Source organism: Cardiocondyla obscurior, linkage group LG07, assembly GCF_019399895.1.
Source record: "Cardiocondyla obscurior isolate alpha-2009 linkage group LG07, Cobs3.1, whole genome shotgun sequence".
Lineage (NCBI taxonomy): Eukaryota > Metazoa > Arthropoda > Insecta > Hymenoptera > Formicidae > Cardiocondyla > Cardiocondyla obscurior.
This window is the reverse complement of record NC_091870.1, coordinates 6,441,246-6,463,735: the sequence shown is the minus strand read 5'-3', so window position 1 is coordinate 6,463,735 and position 22,490 is coordinate 6,441,246. Positions and strand designations below refer to the sequence as shown.

Genomic DNA, 22,490 nt, shown 5'->3' with positions numbered 1-22,490 from the left:
TTGATCCTTTTTCTTTCAATCTTTTTCAATCGTGACTATTCGATCTCCTGTCATGAATCTATCTCTCCGCACACGGCAGGTACCTATCGGTCGTCCGCGTTCCTTTCATCGTTAAACATCAGAGTCGAGCCGTCTCGCTCGATCGGAAACATTTACTCGCACGTGACGAGACGACCTATCCATTACTCCTCACGCGTTCTGCAATCCGACGTATCCGACCTACCGGGTCTCGTGTCGCGGAAATTCTGATACGACCGCGCGATAAGACGCTTAAGAAAGATCTCGCATTGGCGGTGAACATATCTTAAAAAATCGCTCAACTCACGATTTCGCGACGGATGGTGGGCGTTCCTGCTCCGGAGGGCATTGTGCAGGGTTACGTATAGCTGGTACATCAGCTGCTCCTCCGCCGTGTTCTCGTCGCTGTTCGGCAAAAATGGTATTGCCATGGTTATCGTCTCTTCGCTCGGCCTGTTTCGTCTGTGCTTCGATTAGGGCGAACTGCGGGCCGTCGTAGCTCGAGAGGCCCCAAGTCCAAGCTACGTGCTCGTTGCTTGCTCCCGCCTTAGCCCGGGATCGACGCACTGCAACCGAACCAAGCAATGTCTGTTGTTGAGTTCACTGTTCACTCTCTACGTCTCCCCCGCGCACTCCGAAAACGAAGTTTCCCCCGCCCGCCCGACCCCCCGCCCCACCCCCTCGTTCGGAGTCTCTACCTGGGTCTCGTGCGTCGTAAAGCCGCGGAATCGCGAACGTGTCTGAAACGCAACACGTGATCGGGTGCTATTATCACTGACGCGCGCTTTTAACGTTCATCGTTCCGGATCGCACGTGGCGCCCGCGCATGCAGTCCACGTCTCCGTAGAGATTGTTTACTGCGAGACTCGGCGCGAATTCTCAACGTATTCGATGCCCAGGCTTTTTCTCGATCGTCGACGAAACTGGTCTTGAGACGGAGAGTACGTAAAAGATAAAAAAAAAAATCAAAAACAAAAACAGGGGGTAGGGGGGAAATAGAAAAAGATCACTCTCGCATTGAGGGGAATCACCTGCTGAGAATCGTAGAGATACGAAACTGTCCCGGTCGCTGGTCAGCTCTACTCGAACGCACTGCACGGAACACGTTGGGCTCTCCTCGACTCTTCGCGTAGGAGAGAAGGTCCCGGAGAACGAACGCGCGATCGCGTTCAATGTCCCCGCGGTAGGCTGCCTTGGCTGGCGGGTCGCACCAGGCTCTGGTTCACGTCACTCGTAAGGATGTAACACACGCGCGGGGGTCGACCGTGACGTCGGGTCGCCCTATCGCGGGGAGGTATCTCGCGCGGTGCCACGTGAGGTGTACGTCTCATAGATCGCTCGGCGGCACGACCGAGATCAGGCGCGATAGTTCCACGAGCGACGACGACGACAAACGCCGGCCACGCGAGCTGTCCTCTTTGGCGCGATATATCACACGCGTGTACTCGAGCGCGTACAACAGGGAGCGGTAAAGAAAAAAACATAAAGGAGAAGACGAGAATGCGACGCGAGATCTCGACTGAGCGCAGGGTAAACGAGAAACACGTCTGTTCTCCTCGAGGTCTGGCGTGGTAATGATTCTGTGCTTTCGCAGCCACTCGGTCCGCACGTTCTGCCTCGCGGCGGCAACCGGCTCCTTCCCTCCACTTTGACCGCGCGACCGATTGGTGCAGTGGGGATGCATGCGCGCGCAACTTATAGTGGAGGGTAGCCGATTTACTTTGTATAGTGAGAGTAGTACTTTGGGGTGGGGAACGTCCGAGGAGCGTGACAATACGTTGTATTGCTCTTCGGACGCTGCGAGAGTGAGCTCCGTTTGAACGCCAACATTTACTGCAATCATGTTTTTGCAATCGCCAGACACCGTGGCGTGTCCAGTACCCCGCGTATAAACAATACTCTAATATATCAAGATGTAAAGAATTTTTTTTTTTCTCACTGAAAACCAGCCTGTTAATAAATCATACATATGTATTGACTAATAATATTATTAATTAATTAATTAATTTTATAATTGTGGGAAAGCAGAAAAATTTGGTAAGGACAATTTTTTTCGTCTTTTTTTTTCTCTCTCTTCATTTTTCTTTTCGTTTCACGATCAGTTTTAGATGTCAGAGAATTTTCGGCACGAAGTCTATGAAATATTTCCATACGTTTCCCTGTTCTGAATATTTCGTTTTTTTTCTTTTTTTTTTTTTTCTCCGTTTTGATTTTTCCACCGCATTGCGTACAGTGGATGCTGATACGAGAGCGACTTGGTTTACGCTCGGAAGACGCAAGTGCAGCTCGGTGACGCGCGCGACACAGTCTTGGAACACGTAGCGAAGCGTGTAGCATGTAGCAATGGGATCTCGGCGAGAGAGAAAGAGAGAGTAAGAGGCCACGTACACGAGAGTGCCGGCGTTCGCGTGCACCTCGGTGCCGTAAAGGCGCGTATGACACGACAAAACGACACTCGAGCGCAACTGCGCAGTTTACGCGACCAAGTACAAGCTCCGATGGTGGAGGGGCCGCGAATCGGAAACGTTTACTTTATCGCCGTTAAAATTAAAGCTCCTGGAAAAGCTGAGAGCAAGTTAAACGAGATACTTTCATCCGCGGCATCGTCGTTTCCCGTTTTCAATTTCGATTTTTATATTTCTTTATAACTTTGTTTTTTTTCTTTTCTTTCTTTTTTTTTTTTTTTTTAATTGTTTCCTCGACACTGTAGTATTCCTCGAACGGACGTAATTTTGATTCGCGCGATGTATCATTCGGAGAAATTCATTGATATTAATGATAAGTATCAACGCGACATCGTCATCGATATTGCAGAATTCACTGCGTTTACAAGCGATAATAATGGACGTTCGAGCGATAATGAATATCGGTCTGCAGTGTCAAAGATCAATTTTAATCGCTCGAACGAGTACGCGCCGAGTTAATGAGCTCGGGCGCACTTGTAATTAATTGGGGACGGACGAGCGAAACGAGCGACAACTCGCTGCCACTTAATTTCGTGATAATTTGTAACAATACGTGCGATATTCGCGGTTGTCTCTTTTTTTTTAGTATATTTTTTTATATATTTTTTTTTTTTTGTTTTTTTTGATACAGCCAATGAATGAACGAGAAAACAGAGAAATAAGAATACACAATACTCTGCCATTGTGCGCGCTGATTCATGATGTATACGATGCACCGTACGCGAGCTACACGAGAGCGCGGCATCGTAAATAAAAATGAGCATATTGACATGCGCGAGCGCACGCAGGACGCGGGTGAAAAACGGAATTCGCGCGTTCAGCATGGATCAAGGAAAAAGTCAAACGATCGCATCAATTTTTTAACGTACCGCAGTTGCCCTATTTCATTATGCACAAAGCCCGCGCAAACTTTAACCGCGCGATCGAATTCGGAAATGTTTAATACGCTCGAGGATCAAACGTCGTGAAAACATATTGCGTCTGCCACCGCTTCACTTTTGCGAATCTGATTTTAACCCGGCACGTAGAAGCACAATTTCGCACCGGCCGCGTGACTGACGGCTCGGGAGGTCAATCGACGAGGAAAACGGAGCGCACTTCACTTTTACGAATTTTCGTTGCGCGCGGCGTAACGCGCGCGTTGAACAATCTCGAGCGCGAAGCACCACTTCGATCGATGGATCCGACCGTCTCTTTGGCGCGTGCACGAGGAGAGAGAGAAAGCGAAAGACAAAGAGGGAAGGGAAGAGAAGAGCAGATTAATGTCGGAATGGAGCACGCGGCGAGATACTGTCACTGGATATCGAGTCGTGGAAGTTAAAGGCCAGGTGAATCTCGTCGCGTCGGGGGATGACGTTTCAGGGAGATGACATTACCACTGTTGAACGTGGAAACCGGAGTCGGTGCGTGTATCGAGATGCGTGCGTCCTGGCCGTGATACTACGGAATGGCGGGCCCGATATCGATGGACGCTTATATCAGCTGCGGCCGTAGGCACTACAATCGCTCCGCGCTGATAACACGCACGGGAAACGCCACCGCCGAAGCCTTGAACCTCGGGATTCTTCCAGCGGATTGATACGTGAACTTCACCGCGGGTCTCGCAGGATCTGCTCGTTACGAGAGACGCCGCTTCTGCGAAGCCAATTGTCTTAATGTACGTTAAAAGTCAAAGAGGCGACTTCAGAAAGGGCCGAGTTGATTACGCCGTCGTACGAGACGTCGATTCGCTTAACGAGGTCAAACTTAAGTTACGTGAACTTCGAAGGGTATTTTAATGCCCTGCAGTTTTTGCACGTGTAAGAAAACGTTCTTGAAAACGACAGCTCAAGTAAAATTACGAAATGTTATGCAACGCATGTAGTATTGAACACTTTAACCGACAGCGTTATCAATTTTATCTGTCAACACTTAAAATCGCATCTGAGCTACTAGATACACGGCGATCATTTTTCCTGCGAATAGATAACGTACCAGGTTTCGTAACGTAAAGGTCGTCCGTTTTTTTGACTCTTGATAAATAATAATCGGTAATTAAGCGGTCTGCGAATTATTAACTGACGATTAAAGATTTCTTTTTTCTCCTGTATTTAAATGAAGATAGCTCCGGACTCCCCCAGCTAGAAATTCAGGCTTACTTCCCCTAAGTTTTTATAAAAGAGGGATTATATTTCTGAAAATATTTATGCCAACTTCTTAATCAGCGCATACCGGTCGAAATCGGATCTTACATTAAAAGATAAACGCGCCGCAACTGTCACGAATCGCGCTTTGTCGCTTCGAGATGATTCCATCGCGATAAAAATAGCTTTCATAAGATTAGAAATTGTCGCCATGCGACACCGGCTAAAATACATTTCTGCAAATTGCTCCAACTCCTCGTAATCGAAGGCATCGCGTTTAATTAACGGTACAAAATAAAATAAAATAAAATAAAATAAAATAAAATAAAATAAAAAAAAAGAAACCCTTCTTCCCGATTCTCCGCGGCCCCGTTGCGTTCTTCTATTTCGAGTGCAGTGCAATGTAGCACCGGTCGCCATCCGACAGCGACCGAGATTTAAAACCGGTAGCACCGTACGCGCGCCGTACCGGACCGCGTATTTTTAGAACGACCACCGCGATTGCGTGGGCGGATGCTGGTCATCGGTCCAGGAACCTGCGTTACTTTGTTTCGAGCGCGCAAACCGGGACAACACCTCGCGTCCGCGAGAAACCTGCAAAGCAATCGATGCGAATCTCTCACCGACGGTTGTACGATTAAATGATATTTTGCGAACAACCGCGTATCCCCACGTTTAAAATCCCCGGTAACGTTACCCCTTCGCTAAATTCCGCTTTGCCGCGAACTCACCTCGCGATAATAGATAACACCGCGCGCGTATATACATAAATTATGTCGCGCTGGTTACTGGGCGAAATACACTGTATCTTCATTTGTCGGCGTCTGCGGAATTCTAACGTTAACAGAGGCTCTTTATTCCACGCGTGTATGTATAACAGTAACAAGCATATTCATCCACATCGCCGCGATGATTTAAAGCCTCCGCTTTAACGTCCGGAGACGCTGATGGAAACGTAAAACCACTTACGCATTTGATTCCAATCCTAATTCTAACCGCTTTCTAAAACGTTCGCCTCGCGCATGCACGCCGATGGACGTAAACGAAGTTCACTCCGTACGTTTCGGGAAGCGTGTTTGCGTTATGGTTTATTCTCTCAAACGGAATCCACGCGAGATATGATCGAGGAGTGATTCATCGAAGTACCTGCTCCGACACCGATTCGTCTTGTGGTGGAAGAAATGTTCAAAGTTTAAGGTCTTTCACGATTAACGAAGCGTCTTAATTATCGAGGCAATTATCGCGGCGGAAAGGAGCGTTATCGCGCGACGGCGCGTCCACCGCGAGCATGTTCGAACGGGTTTCGTGTCGCAGTATTATGAACACAGTTACCGCCGTTTACGAGGTTAACGGCGCGAACGGCGTTATTAAACGGTCACCCTGTAATGGGTGACGGTCGAGGGCGAGCTGTTTATCGCGGTTACGAGAGAAAAATTAATGTTTTCTTTTTCCATAACGTTACTGTCTCACACGTTTCTTTTTATCGTCGCGGCAAGTGAATTCACTTGGTAAACAAAGCGTAAAAATTATCTGCCCGCCTCACCTCGTCCCGTTCGCGAGCCTACGAGCGTGGAAAAAAAAAAAAAAGTGCACGGTATCATCCGTCCGAAAGGTGACTCAACTTATCGGTTAATGTTACGAATTGCGTTTCTTATCATTTTTATCGGATTTATCGGTGCGTTCACCCTTCCCGGCGGTTCATCGACCCAGATTTCGCGCGCTCGTTTTCTGTAAATATTAAACGGTTAAATCGGCCGGGAGGAGGGAAAGCCGGCCGAATCGGGTCGTTAATACGTAATTCATTGTGACGATGACTTATTCTGGTCTTGCAGCAGCCACGCGACTCGATGATAACGTGCGACAAATAAAATAATAGAAAGCTGAAAACAATAGAGCCGACAAATCGCGGGTATATATATATATATATATATATATATATATAATTCTTTTTTCTAATCACTCGTGACATCCGTTTGCGTTTCACAGTTCGTGGAATCTGAATGAAGCGTAAGATTAATTTCTATTAATAGTCACAATTCAAAAAAAAAAAAGACAAAAGCAGCTTAAATATAACTGCGCTTAAAAAAAAAAAATATCCGGGATAATTTTATACATTTTTTTTTTTTTTTTATAGCGTGTATAAATAGGAGCAGATTAATAAGAATAGAAGGCAGCATTTGAAATCTTTTAATCGTATACGTTTACATATACCGCAAACGGTACGTTTTCCAGCGGTTATCACTGATAACCGCTCGGGAGAAGAATAAACAGATAGGAAAAAAGAAATGCGATAAATGGTGCAAGTTAACATTTCAAACAAACCCGATGTGCATGCACGTAACTCACGTCCGTACATGAGTGACGTGGGTGTGTGTGTTTGTATGTACACGCATACGATACGAATTCACCGCGCAGCTGCAACAGTACGACTAATATCCGCAATTTTGTAATTTTAAACCATCGCCTACGTGTGCGCTAACTGCTGGAATGAAAGAACCTCGTTCGCGGAGCGTTCCGTAACGTTAGTCACGAAACCCCCGAGACACATTGGCGCATTATATTACGGTGATTTCTACGATAAGTGAATCCCAGTGTCAAGGGGAGCGGTCGTGACGCGAGCTAGTTTCTTCGCAATACCCGAACTACGACCGCGCGAAGATTACACGAAATTAACTCCATTCGTTGCGCTTCGACGTCTGTAATTATCGCGTCATATTTCAAGCCGCCAGACGGCGCAAATTGGCATTTTTACCTTTAAAGGGCACGAAGGCACGTGTGCGCGCCGTCGATATCGATCTCGATCTCGCTGCGAATAATTTTCACCGAATGTCCGGGGGACACGCGAAAGGCGACGCGATAAATTGGTTTAGGAGAAGTCGTTTGTACGGAAACAAAAAGGAATTGCGTCGTTACGGGGAGGCTGTTCCCTCGATTACGTGTACCTGAGAATGATATGATAGCCGGACGTAAATGATGGATCGCACGGCCGGAACTTCGCGAGGGTGTTTGCGGATGTGGTAACGAAATCGTCGGCTCTTTAGCCGCAACGTTTCTTGTCTGCCGCGTTCTTGCGGTTTTTTAAGAAGCGGCAGAGCCGTGAACCGTCACGATAAATATCGAACGTAGTTACGATCGCGGGCACAGTTTCTGCGCAAAATCCGTTTTTATCGCGGCCCGATCGTCCGCCGGCGTTTTTATGCACACGACGAAACGAGTTTAATAAACGTCTCGGGGGACAATCTTAGTTTTTCTCCCGACGCTGATGCTGTTTCAATTTTACGCACGACAGCGGAGCTTGATTCGCGTTGTCTTACAACCTGTTATTGACAAAATCGTCCATAACATTAAATATTATGCTGCCGCCTGATAATAGCGAGCCGTCCCTCCACTACGAGCTGTTAAAATATCCGCAGAAGTAATCCACTTAACAAAAAGGGCTCGCGCAAATAAACAAGCAATAATTGACTAAGTACCGATGCACGATTACGTATTTCCAGTTGAGAGAGCATAATATCAAGGTGCACACATGCACTTGAGGATAAGTATTTGCCGTCAGCTATCATCAAGATTCAATAGAGACGAATGCAGTTTAGTCACGACAAGACCATATCATCGTTGATTAATTTCGAGATAATGCAGATGCTAATGGCTGTATTCTACATTATCATCGCGTCCTGTATAGTACTATAACGTAATTTATCGCTGTTATATTTACGACGTGCGTATATTTTTTTTTTTTTTTCTCTCGCGTGACATAAAGCCCAACGTGTTTCACATTCACTTCTATCGCATGACGCGCTTCCGACGAACTTGGCAGTCACTTGATTTACAACGGAGAAAAATGTCTTATTTTGAAAGAGATTTGAAAAAGGAAATTTTTAACATTGTACAAGTGTTCTAATCTTACCTGTTTATTTTTTCTTTGACCCGGTAACCGCGATAAGGTGGCGATCCAAGTGTTGCCTTGAGCACGATCGATAAGCGAGTATCTTGAAAAGAAAAAAAAAAAGAAAAAGATAAATAAAAAATGGGAAGTAGAAAAACAGTTGGTGTATTACAAAGTCGTACAAAATATTAAGTCGTAATTATGATAATGTGACAAGAGGAGCGATGTTATCTTAAATCCCTCGCGTTAATCATTTACATGAGTAAACCGCAGCGCTGAAATTATTTCTATAATTTCCCTTGCTCCGGCAAATTAATACGATTTAAAAAACGACCCTGAATGCACTATCACAAAGCAGATTAAGCTGCGGTTTCTACATGCATACTAATTTCTTATTCTTTTTCTTTATTCTTTTTTTGTCCCACGCGTATATCGTTTGTATTCTATAATTTTACTTGCTTCGAGGAGGACAAAATGAATTATCTCGCGTCTTTTATCTCGACTCTTGCTGTCTCGTATTTGGTCTTTTTTTTTTTTCTCGTAGACACGTATTTATATGTAAATACTTATATATGTCATATATAAAGTAATCACAGTTACGTCAAGATAAGCAGTTCAAGATCACTGTTGATTTTTACAAATCTAAGATTAATTTTTAAGAAACTCGATGACTCACCGGAGTGATCAGATGTCACACAAGTTCACGGCACCACAGTATCACAAAAAAAAAAAAGATGTAGAGATATAGATTCTTGATGTTACGAGATTTTTCTTCAAACACCGAGTAGATCAGATACAATCGTATCGGAACTAATGTGCTCTCGTGCGAGCTAATTGTTCAATTGGTCATCTTGTCAACCCTCGGCCTGAAAAAGAAGATAGACCGAAGAAGTACGACGTAAAAGACATGCGCTGGGTTTTCGACCAATGGTCGCTCATCGTCGAACACGTGACGAAAAAGCTGGATAATAATGGACTACCTGCCTCGAATCTCTTCCTGCTATTGGCGTACGCGCATCTCAACGTAGTATACTTCTCAGAATATTTTTTTTCCTTCTCCTTCCTTCTTTACTTTTCTCTTTTTAAGAGAGTAGTAGAAGGAGCTTGTGTTACAACTTTTTTTTTTTCCTTTTTTTTCTTTCGTGAAATAGAAAGAAAGCAACGATCTCTCATGATTCATCAGCCGTAATGAGGGAAGGGGGATATTATAATATGAAAAATTCGGAGGATTAATATTATCGTCGAATAAATTTCTTCACTCTTCTAAATTAACACGGCGATCGAAATTTATTTTATTAAATCGTTCGAGTCAGCTGGTTTTTAGTTGAAATATTTTAAGCAATAAAAATTAATCGACAGCGCGTACTTAGCGGTATTTGTTTGTGAACCGGTACTATCTATAATCATTGAGTCATCACGTATAAAAAGGTACTGCGCCAGGTTCAGCGAAATATCAAGTCGATTACTCAGAAGAGATGAATCAGACGTTAGATATGATTTTTTCGATGGAACAGGTTCCTCGGCAACCGGTGGACCCGGCAATTTTTAAGGCCCAAAAGTAACGCAGGTCATCGCCGCGAAATCCCTCCCGATCCCTTCCGAACCGCTGAAAGATGAAACGTATCGAGCGTACCGCGGCCGCTGAGAGGAAATGAACCCGATGACTCACACTCGGAGAAACGAATTAACGAAGACGGGCACCGGCCGCAAGCTCTTGCTGCACGCCTCTGTGTGCATCGCGTAACCTTATTATGAGTGCACTAGCTTCGGCCAGTCACGCGATCGAAAACGAGACGAGGCAGGCGATTCCCCGCAAATTCCACTCGCAAGAGTCCTTTGTCTTTCTCGCTGCTTGGTTGCCAAGGCCGCGCGCAGCCGATGAGATTCTAATCGCCTATATAACAATTTCATAAACATGAAACTAAAAAAAAAATATAATCATTATTTTCTCGTTCCTTGAGACAATTATTTACCGTTTGATTTATCTGATTTTTATTTATCTGCATTTTCAGCGTAGCTTCTTTATTTGCTTTTATCACGTTAACTTTCACGACACGTGGGTCTGTGTTCTTAGAAACGCAAGGTCTCTGACCACAATTATCTTTTTCTTAGTTAGCCGCGCGTTTTAACGTTCTGCGAGCCGTAATTAAGAGATTGTTCCCGGGCCGGACGTCGCCCGGCGCATAATTCGGTAATAATGCGCTTCTAATCGCGGCCGGATCTACCGGCATGCATTTTTTTTGTGCGGCGCGATCTAGTTAATTTCGCACAGAGTAGCGAGACGCGCGGCGCGATCGGCGGCGGTTTTGGGAGGAAACGCGCCAGGAAACGGGAAGGAAGATTTTTCACGCAGGATGCCGAGGTTGTATGAAGCGGCTCTGATATTTTTGCCCGATAACGCGCCAACAACGGCCGGCATCGGAGTGGGTTATAAATGCTCCTCGATATATTTCACGGGAAGCCAGAAGAGAGAGGATCCGCCCGATCTCTTCCCAGAAGCCAGGAAATAAAGAGCGCCAAAAGTGACGTCGCCGTTTAAACGAAAGCCACGAAGCTTGCATTTATCACTTATTATATAGGCGACCCGAAAATGCGTGCGATTTATTAAACGTACGCAGGAATACAAAGACCTATGCTGGATACGCTTGTAAATTCACGGAAGCACTTTATGGCTTGTAATAGCTCACTTGAAAAGCGTACTGCGCCGTGTAACATTCGGGAGAATTTATTTTTCGAAACACGTTATTCCGAATTTTTATTTTTTACTTTTTTTTCCACGACTTTTTACTCGACGCTTCCTTGGAAGGCACGTAAAAATTCTGACCAGTCGTAATTAAATTCGGCGCATATTTCAAGTGCAATCGTAGAAAACAATTAATTTAAGTTAATTTTCTCGTGAGACGTACGGACATACAGCCAGACAGTCGCCAGACAGATGGACACCAGGCGAACGTGAGGGGTTTTTTTTCCACCTCTTTAGGACCAGCCTTAATATTCTTATTACCGTTCTCGCTCTCGGTTGGAGAGTGCGTTATGAGATCCCGCTTTTTATTTTCTACCGGAGCGTGTTAGGACCCGGTTTCGAAATTGTGCTTTTTACGCATCGAAACGTACGCATCGTTCAGGCACAGATGTTGCCCGTTATTTTAAATGCATCAGCTAAATTTATCCGATCGAATCGCATGTTTAATTCGCGATAAAATATCATTTCAGCGAAATATATTTTTTTTGCGTTAAATCAAAATAAATGTGACTCGACACGTGTAATGCAAACATGTCGTTTAGACCAATAAATTTTTGCAATAGGGACGCAAGACGTCATTAAGTTAGCACTCGTAGAGTAGAGAATTTTCACGTACAAGTGTTCTCACTTTAACTTTGTTCTTTTTTTTTTTTCAGATCCCTGCGTGCATTATCTTCACCAGAGCAGACCACATCTGACTGGAATACACCTGCAAAAACAGGTATGAACGTGTTCTATTCATAGTGCCTTCGTTTTAGACTACCTGTTCCTAAACATCCCTGTTGCCATAATCTAAAAATTTTTTTTTTTTATTAGTTATGTCGTAAAAATATATAGCTGCAGACAATTATCGGACTTTTAAATTTGTTATTTTACGCACTTTTTAGAGACACGTCACGATAGTATTGAAGATAATTATTTTCTATAAATTACTTTTACGTTTTAAAAATTTTTACTCTTGTTAAATTAATTTTAATAAGAAATAATTTTACTTTATTCGTTCGTTATTGCGCTGCTTTATTAAAAAAAATTTTTTTTAATCTAAAATATTATTTAAACAAAAATAAAAATTCAGTTTTGAGCGTACTCGAATAAGGACTATTCAACAAAGAGTTTTTCGGTAAATCTCAGTGAGTCTCTGAAAACTTTCCCGTAGTACGCGACGCAGATTCTGTTTGCGGTCTGATTGCTGGTAACAGGGTCACGTCGAGTTTCAGTAAAAATCGTTTTTTTTGTTCCCGTACCCTTAAACTCACACCAATATATTAACGTAAACGTGATCTAGCGAGTTGACCGGTGTGAAATGCAAGCTCAGCGTGTCGTCGTGACGGAGAGAAAACAGCCCCAGACTGCGTGGAGCACTTATGGGCAGTTTCCGAGGCTCACAAAAAGATTTTGCGAAGACTCCTTTTCCAATCCGTGACGACATTGCATCTGGTCCTACGTCGTGTCCTTCGATCTTTCTCTTCTTTACCTTTTTTTTCTTCTTTTTATTATTTTTTTTTTTTTTTCATTTCTCCACCGTTCATTTTCGTTATTCGTGTATTTCCTGAAAAGAAATTGCCTCGTGTAATAAACAGCGGAGCGAAGAATGGAGAGGGAAGTGGGGGAGAACACCCCAAAACTGGTCCCAAAACTGGTCGACAAAATCCATTCTCCTATCTTCGTAAGATCTTCTCGTGAGAGAAGAAGACGGAGAAAGAGAGGACAAAAAAAGCAGGCCCCTTCCGTTTTCTCCACGCGAAAGGTCCTGGTGTTCCTCGGATCGGGCGAGTTTTTCTGAGAATTTCGAGATCCCTACAGAGAATCAGGGACACATCGACAAATCTGTAGTACGTTAAACAAATTTCGTCCGGATATTCAAAGTTCGTCAGCGAGCAGGAATTAAATCGCGTAAATATATTAAATTACATTTCCTCACCTAGAAAAGTATTTTAAAGTATCGTACGCATTGAATTATAAAAGTTAAACACAACAATAAAATTCCATATTTATTATTACATAATTAAAAAAAAAAAAAAAAAACGAAACACTTTTTTATAAAATAAAACTTATACGTTGTCAAAAAAAAATTCAGCGCTAGATGTTCACTCTTTTAAAATGCAACGCGGTTATTTAGACGATAAGAATAAAAGAATGCAGAAACGATCGATTACCGGAACGAAATTACATTAGCATTAAACGCGTTATTCGAACCACGTAATTATAGGGTATCACGAGGACCAGACATTCCGTGTATCAGAATAATCGATAGACAGATCTGACGGAATGGAAACGATACTTTTTTTTTTTTTTTTTTTTGTTGTAAAAATACGCCATAGATAACTGGATTTTTATTGGCCATAAAACCGTTTTCGACCCGGCCCGAACAGGAGAGTCTCGGCAGAGAAATATAGCGTAGCGACAGAAGAGGAAATCGTTTAAGGTCGCCATGCAGGCAGATTAAAATCCTCATAAATGATAGATGCCAAGCGTAGAATAAATCAATACGAAGAACTAGAGATTATGTTAGATCGTCTCGACCTTCCAAAACGACACGGTTCACGGAAAGAACAATTACGAAGGGACGGCTAGGATCGTATGGCAGCCTTGGATCCACGGCGCGGTGCACGAGCAAAACAAGAGCGTTGAAAACGCGTGCGTTTTCTGCGGATCGTCGTGAGGATAGAATTAGGGCACAAGTTAGAGCGATGGTTAGCGTAGGAGAGAGGGACTAATCACAGTAATTTCGTTATGAGGGCCACGAATAGGGATGCTTCGGTGCGCCTTCTACACGATGCATTTTAATAAACGCAAGAGCAATGTCTGACCATTGGAAGAAAGAGAAATCGCCGGACAAAGTAAGCGGGAAGGCGATAGAGAGAGAGAAAGAGAGAGGGAGAAAGAGGAGCCCTATGGTGTTGCCGTATGGGAAATCGCCGACGGCAATGGTCAACGCGCGAGTAATCGGTGGGCGTTACACGGTATTATTACGGGAAGCCAAAAAGTAACGATGAATTATTCTAAGTTCGCGCTGCAACCGCAATATGCGAAAAATCTTCCCGCGCGCTCCCCTTTTCGCGGTCCCCGGGCCGCAATAACGGGCAATAAGAGACGTTCCTTGACCCCGAGACGCGCGGGGGCGCAAAGGGTAGAGTAGGGGTCGGGTATAAATGCGCATCCAAGGAATCGTCTACCGGTTTCTCCACCACGGTGAGGGCCCGAAGGGAGCCCTTTCGGAAATTATGGGTTAGTGTGGCTGCGCCGATCCTGACTTCTCTCTCACTTCGCTCCACGATCTTTCTTACTTCTTCCCGTCTCCCTTAACCACCGGATGAGACGTTCAGCGTGATTCGACCCGTATGATTGCACCTGATGGCTCGGATATATACCTGTCGTTCGACTTTTACGTTTCTTCAATATGTCTCTTTTTCAAATATCGCTTCGGCGAGATCGCGCTCTTAAGAAAATTAATCTTCCGCGGAGTACGCGGCGCTGGATGAAATCTAAAAATGCAAACGAAATTAATGTAGCTTAAGTCCGTATCGCGCGCCGATGTCGAAGAGATTTATGAATCGTCGTATATGCCACTTTTGACAGTTGCAACGGCGATTCTCGGAAGTTGGCATTATCTACCGCGTTCGTAAGAAAGGAGTCGTTCTGCCAAAATTATGGGCCGGAGATGCCACGTCATTTATCGTTTCCTTTCTTTTCACTCGGTCTTATTATCTCCTTATGCTCACGCATTTCGACAGCGAGTCAATGACACTTTGGAAATTTACTCTCCCGTGCTCTTTTAACGTCGCTGATTTACCCGTGTGTACTCTAATGTCACTGATTTATCCCACCCTGTACTTACAGTCACGAAAACGGGTGAACGTTTCACGCTCGGTACCCGAGAAAAGTATCAAGGGATCACTGTAGACGTAATAACATTTATTAACAACGAAAGTTACGTGACGAAAACGTTCTACGGGGAATCACGAAAGGGAATCTCCGCGATCGAATATATTTTAATTATCTTCGTCGTAACTTAAATACAGATTAAAAGCCCGATTCCGCTTCGATGACTTTCAACTTCCTGAAACAGATTTAAATTGTGGCTTGTTTTGCCGCGCACATTACCACCGACTCGGAGGAAAAAATATTTTTTGGCCAAAAGGAAATGAAGGAGAGGGTCAGGCGGAGTCTCCTCGTTAATCGTTAAACTAGGAGCCGCGGCTGCCGGAATCCTCTTTGGCTGAAAGTATTAACCGAGAGAGGAAACGAGCGGACTCGCCAATTTTCGTTTTTTTTTTTTTTTTCCTTTTTCCCCTCTCGGACGCGATGATGAATAATTAGAGAGATACCCGGATTTTTTTTTTCCGACCTTACGGGGAGGGAAGGAAATTCGCAAATACGGACGCGAGAGCGACGAATGCCTGCGTCGCTTTGCTCGCAGATACGTGCACTCGTTAGCTCACCGTTTCAGTGGCGCATTCGACCGGAACAAAATGCTCTATGCCGTCGGGAAAGCCCGAGTCTCCCGTTGCGGGACATCGACGAAGCCCTCGTCGCGGGCAAATAGATGCGAGGTATATCTCGGCTACGCCAACGATAAGATAGACCGAAGAATAAATCGAAGCGCAATTTATAAGGTGCTAGCTACGAAATTAAAAGTGACTCCTTGTAAAAGAAACTCGAAAGATCGTTAGCAGAGACTGAGGCTGATTTTATTTGATTTCACTTATTAAATCATGCGTGAAGTATCGCGACGTGTAGTTGGAAGTATTTCGCTATAAAATGCGACGCACTATCTGCAGTATGTAAATTTCGTATAAATATATTCTTTTTTTTTTTTTCTTGTTCTTTTTAATTTTATTTTATATGTCACGATCGGTTATCAGATCATACGTAAAAATAGCACGTGATTCACCGTCCTTCCGCATTTTAATCGTGTATTATTTCACTACTTAGCGTTGTTTCATCATTCAATAAATATCGAGTCCCTTTATCTCGTTTCGAAATCTTTTTTTTTTTTGCACAGATATTGTATATCTATTTTTAACATAAACGCTCGCAAATACGAATCGATAAGTGGTCAGTAACAACGAGAGCACCGTGACGCGTAGATAGCGTTAATCCGATGTAGTTATTTCCGATTTATCTTATCGTTGCGCTTTTTCATTAGACTACACGGCAGCTACGATTTTAGCCTGCGAATCATAAGCGGAATTGTGTCACCTGCTTCTGGTCTCGTCCGCCTAAGTTATGCGTCACTTCGGGACCACGTCCGTTTGCCGAGAGCAATGCCTGATTGTGCAATTTCCCCTTCCCTCGTTATTCTGAGGTAACGGGGCCTTCGCCAAACGAATCGGCGGACTGCCACCGGTCTTTCGAAGATTGCAGAAGCGAGAGAGCGAGGAGGCCCGACGCGAAGAAAAAGGAACGGACGTCGCGTGCGCGTCAAATTTAATTTTTCCTTATTACTTACGATGAAAAATTTAAACCTATAAAAAGTCCTTTCGTAAGGGACCCTTTGTACGAGATCGCGAAAATAATAGCGACAGAGATAAAGCTCGAGGCGGAGGAAATAACGAGCAAGCAGAAAGAACGAACTAAGTAACGAACCGTCGCTTATTGAATCATTTTCGTGACAAGTGACATCAATTTGTATTTTCGTGCTGAAACTCGCGTAATTCGCGGAATGGTACTTTCAGTTAGTTTACTACTTGCCTCGGTTGCGCTGCGACTAGCACGCAAAAAATGATCCTCGTACGAGCGCCGGTCTCTCCTTCAACTTTCCGCGATCTCTCTTTCCCTTTCCCTCTGTCGCATTGATGGACACGATTAACCAATTAGCAGCGGTGTACGCCACTTGTACACACATATATCATTGCCCCGCACGGCTCAAGCAATCGCCCGGGCGAGCGCGCCGCTGGTAAAGAACGGTCGAAACGTTCTAATATTACAATCCGGAAAACATGATTTTTTTCCGACGGAGGAATTTCCCGGAAGCTTCCGACGTGCCTCATTTGTGGACTAACGAAGAAACGATTTCGTGTTCCCCTCGTGTTTCTTTCGCTCGATGCATTCTCGTCCTTTGTCGAAACTGATTTCCGTCCGGCAGATAACGTGAGAAATTTTTTTTTACTGTACCTTCGTTTTATGTAATTTAAAAAGCTCGGTGCAGTCGCCTTTGTCCATAAATCCATTGTTTCTAATTTTAAGCCGTGAGTAATGAAAATACTTTCGGTGAGGGGAAAAGATAAGCGTTGGCTCTAGCCACTCGACATAAATAAATATTTAATTAATTGTCAGCCTGCGCGTTATTGTTCTGTCACGGGTGGAATCCCTTTTGCGAAACTCCCATTTACACGAGCTGCGAAATGTTGCGCGTTCGAACTAGCGGCGGCGGTATCTCTCGATCAGCCGCCCCGCAAAAATTAGCCTGCGCCGGATTAATGTATTCCTCTGCACCGGCGACCCGAAAGATACCTCGCATTCCGCCAGGAAGACCGGCCGGACGTATATACCTATGCCCACGCAGTGCGTTCCTACGACGTCGTTTGCACGGTTCGCGCGCGATGAGTCACGCGTTCGGCAGCGAATTCGTGCCGTGCGTTGACCTGGACGTCGCTTCTAGTCGCCTATTTTACACGTGCGTGGATCAGGTGGCGGCAAAGGTATGGGGAGCAAAGAAGAAGAAGAAGAAGGAAAAAAAAAAAAAAGAAGGATAGTTCCGGATAACTTGATGACTAAGAACACGCTCGTGCACGTGGGGGCTCGGCTGCATTGCGTTAGTGTTCAAGGGGTAGCTTCGTGGAAGGGGTATCCCAGTCGCCACCGGCATCATCATCGTGTGCATCATTATATCCGGGCCCCGATGAGTCATCCGACCGTTGGGCCTTCGTGGAGGAGCCAACGGCGCGGTTCGCAGGGGCGCCTTCTCGTGCGTGAGGCCTCAGACTAGCTAACCTTGTTAGATCCCCTATGCACCTTGCACAACGCTGCTAATTATTCCACTGCAGCAGCCGGTGTGTCTATGCGGCAGTGCGGGAAGTCAGTTTGATACTCGCGCGGTTTGCAAATTCAAACGGTGCGCCAATAAAGTGTATTCTTCAACTTTTATCTTGGTTTTTTTTATTTTTTTTTTTTATTATATAATTTAATACAGTAATTTTTGTATAGAACGAATTAATTCTTTTATTAATAATTTTTTTTATTATTATAATTAATCGCTTTATTGAAACTTTGGACGTTTACATACTTGAAATCGTAGTATTCGATATTCAAACGAATATATGGTTCTGAACGCAATTACATAGTTCAAAGAACGCGGATAAACTTATTCAATTTTATTGCACCATTCCGTCGTACGGGAATTTCAGAAGCACGAACTACGATTTTGTATCTCCGGCTACCTTATCTCCGCGATGTTCTCTCGAGCGACCGAAGATAACGGGCAGGCTGATAGCAATAAATGAAATAATGAGATAAAATCTACCGGGGCTGCAATTGAAAGTTCCCCCGACCGCGATAAATTATTTTTACAAAGGAATGCTTCTTACTTGGCGTATGTCAGGCAGCGCGAGTTATGAGTCACAACGTTTACCAGTGCATTTTGTAATAATGAGTCGTGTTCACGGTATTTGAAACATAAAATTATTCGCCCGAAGCGATACTAAATATAAATAAATAATTTCTATCGATCCAATTACATCATTTTTTTTGGTTTTTTTTTTTTTAATAGAATAATATTCCTGAATAATTTACTTTTATATTATCTTGCTGTAATCGCGGCTATATAAATTACACGAAATCTATAGCTTAACGTTATTTCGATCTCCGTAATGTTACTTTCGCCATAATAGTCCGTAAAGTGATTTCGTGTCGCGGAAAGGTGCAAATTCACCGTCCTCGAGACGCCTGGAAACGCGAAAGCACGGCGTAAGACGGATACCCGAGATGTCGGAGGGGAAAAATCGGGAAAAAGAGGCCGAAGTCATTCAACAATGTCACTCCACCGGGCGGGAAATAAATGAAATGCATTTCCATGGAGTGCATACTACGATACTTGCGAACTATTAATATCGGTATGACAGTTTGACTAATGATTCTCAATATTCAAGCACGGCTTTGACATTACGAGATTAAAATCCGGTGGATAAAAACCGAGATAGAGTCAGATCGAGAGGAACAGCGGGAGAAAACTTTAGTCACGACGACTTAATACGATTATATTCGTTTGGCACGTCATTTATATCTGCTAAACGCGCACGTGGTGTATTGAGTTTGCAAAGTAGACGATAATCAAATCTGAAATTAAGCTCGTTATCGCGGAAAGCGATTCGTTTCCATAGAATTTGCACAAATAATGTATTAAGCGTAATGCCATTCGGACAGGCATACATATATTTTAAACGTAATTCCACGAAGACGAATACGCTCGTACTTACATGATCGATCGCTTTTCCCAGTTTTGTCCCGAAGAAAAAAAAAAAAAAAAAGAAAGAAAAAAAATGACGGGCAAAACACGGGCTCGATTACCCTCTCGTCGGAGTCGATCAGCGCGGCAATAAGGGGTAGTTTACCCGGACCATCGAATTTGCGGGCGTTAGAGCGACGCGAAGGGTAGGCCGGAGGGGGGTGGTATAACAATCTCGCAGAGTGTTTCTGGATATCAGCCTTAATGCGGGGTGTCTGGTCAACCAGATGCCCTGATAGGTCGATATAATTTTTTATTCATGACTACCGTCCTGATGGGATTTTCATCACTGGCTCACCTGTCTGGCCACCGATCAGTGTCCGGTGTGATTACCCGGACCCTGCGTATGCCGTTGCCCCGGGGCCGTTTCGTATTTTCCTCATTTCATCGACGTCGTCGATCCAATCGTTATGTCTTTTTCGGAACTCTTTACTTCGCGGCGCGGACTACGCTTCGCCGTCGGGCTCTTTGCCGCCGCAATCAATAAATAATTCCAGACAAACGATACATTTTCGTTCCGCCGCTCGCGTTTTCGTTTATTGTTATTTACTTGGCGGGGAGGCGCGACGGGGTTTAAACGTGCTTTATTCGGCAATTAAATGCAAATACCTCGGTGCACGAGCGGCGCATCGAGAGAAGATGCGCAGCCGTGTCTGCGCCCGTAACTTCTCATGCGAAAAACTGTGCAGCGCCCGAATCGCAACCTTGTTCCGCGAATGAACTCCGCCTTTCTTGCAACTCGTGCATACACGAGAATTAAATCACATCTTTCGGTGGGTAGAGGGGCCCTTTTCGTGCCGCGAGAAATCGAATCGAATAATCACCGAGTGGTAAAAGTGAGCACAAGAGGGAGGTAGACCGAAAAAGAGAGACGGGCATAGAGAGAGAGAGAGAGAGAGAGAGAGAGAGAGAGAGAGAGAGAAGAGAGAGAGAGAGGAGGGAAGAAAGGACGAAAGCGAATCTGCTGAAATTATCGTTCATCAACGGAACGCTCATGAGAGGCTCGTGGGAATTCGTGCTCATCCGCTCTTTGTTGCATAGCAATTAAAATTAGTGCTGTTAATTACGTGCCGTCGCTGCGGCGCCTGCGACGCTTGTTAGCCGCGCCCCTGCGAAAACTGCCAAAATTAAACGCAGAACAAAATGTAATGCGCCGCGTCTAATGGCGCGCGCGCGTATGCGAGGCTTGCCCGTTTTTTCACGCAACGAATACCACCTGATTTAGGTATAACGACGCGGGCGGCCGGAAACATTTTCGGAAACAAAGAGGGAACGGTGCGCGCTCAAACATTTAATCAATCGAGCGGCGAGTTTTGATGAATTGGCAGATGAACGTTTTATGAAATAAAATTACGGGCAGTGGTATTACGCACGTGTATTAAATTTAATTAAAATAGAATTTACAAGGCATACGATAGATCTACATTGCAATGTTTCCGTGATTAAAGGCATCGTAATTAATACCGAATCAAACGATGCACTTTCTCGATTACGTAATTCTCGGATTTTTTTTTTTTTTTCCGTTTACCTTGCAGCTACAAAATTTGATTCCGTAATTTATAGGATCGACGTAAAGTATACCTTTCGATAGGGAATTCTCAACGACGGGTTATGCCTCCGTTATTTACGGTCGTGCGCGTTCGTCATTATTTATATGGCCGTAAATAAATTGAGAAACCTTCGATCGCGTTCATCTATCAGCGAGTAACCTTTCACCGCTCCTTGGCATCGCCTATCCAAGCCGAAGTGACGTTAATCCGGCAGCTGCCCCGGCGGCTTTTCCTCGCGCTCACGACAATGTCGATCCACGCGAGGCGCGGATCGTCGTGTCGAAGATTACCACGGACGCGAGGACCCGACCCCGGGATTTTCGACGGGAGGCGACGCGGCGCCACTCGGCCACTTAAATCCAATCCTCACCACGGACAGCGATCCGTTATTCGGCCCTCGTTCTAGACGTGCCGCTTCACAACCGCGGAGGGACGAATCTGTAGGCAGGCGACGCCGAGATTGTCCGCGCAACGAGAGGAAAGTCATTCGCCGTGCAATTTGTAACGAGTGCAATCACGAGCGGCATAAAAATGTCATTAAGAGTGTCATTGAATAAGTAGCGGACGCGTGGCGTTTTATGATTTATGTCATACCCTTGTTATGAGCCGGTCGAACAAGGAGATGTGTTATAAATGAGGCGTACAAGCGTGCGCGTATACGAGCGATAGATGTGCGGGAAGGCGAGAGTGAGAAGCGGAGCAAGTCTCATATTAATGGAAAAAGAAAAAAAAAAAAAAAAAAACAAGAAAGTTTACGCGCTCGTCGCGTATATAAATTAACAGACCTTTCACAAATTAATCGATCCCGCGTACAGGCATGTTGAATATTCATCATCTCCGCGGAAAGCGTTATCTCCGCGGCGGGTTTTTCAGACTCTTCGTTACTCTCCGCGACAGGTTCACATAATCATATTTTCTACCCCGCGTCTAGCAATATCTTCTACGCAGTTTACTTTCGATGCAAGAGTCAGAATAACCTCCGTGGCGTTTATCAACTTCGTTATGGCGTATTAACGTGACGTATGTCGATTCTGCTCATTCCGCCGTGCTTGAAATTCGCGGCGTATAAGCGCGCGAGATATCAATCCGATTGCCGTTGCCCGAGCGGTTAATTTATTTACGAGAGAAATAACGTTTCTTTATTTCGTCATTCGAATAATGCCACGACGCGGATTAAATTAATATCCCGTTGCGATTAACGCGATATGCGTCGGGGCTCTATCAGCACGTTAATTAATACTCGTACTCGAACCATCGTC

At 44.5% G+C, this 22,490-nt stretch overlaps 1 protein-coding gene and 1 long non-coding RNA gene across 4 annotated transcripts in view; one reads left to right on the top strand and one right to left on the bottom strand.

Moving 5' to 3' along the window:
* LOC139104479 (uncharacterized) overlaps window positions 1–10,277 on the bottom strand; it is a 36,148-nt gene extending 25,871 nt beyond the window's left edge. The window contains exons 1-3 of one of the 2 annotated variants that reach the window (XM_070660011.1): window positions 9,169–10,277; window positions 8,514–8,595; window positions 326–584 (exon numbers count right to left, since the gene is read on the bottom strand). In XM_070660011.1, coding sequence (XP_070516112.1) covers window positions 326–449 — 124 coding nt within the window. In that variant the 5' untranslated portion in view covers window positions 450–584; window positions 8,514–8,595; window positions 9,169–10,277. Of the gene's footprint in view, window positions 1–325; window positions 585–1,049; window positions 5,571–8,513; window positions 8,596–9,168 lie in introns of those variants that run through there. The other variant, XM_070660012.1, reaches the window with a different exon arrangement.
* LOC139104480 (uncharacterized) overlaps window positions 1–22,490 on the top strand; it is an 82,450-nt gene that overhangs the window by 35,437 nt on the left and 24,523 nt on the right. For both annotated transcript variants that reach the window (XR_011546038.1, XR_011546037.1), the window contains exon 3: window positions 11,892–11,956. This is a non-coding gene — a long non-coding RNA (uncharacterized lncRNA). The remainder of the gene's footprint in view (window positions 1–11,891; window positions 11,957–22,490) is intronic.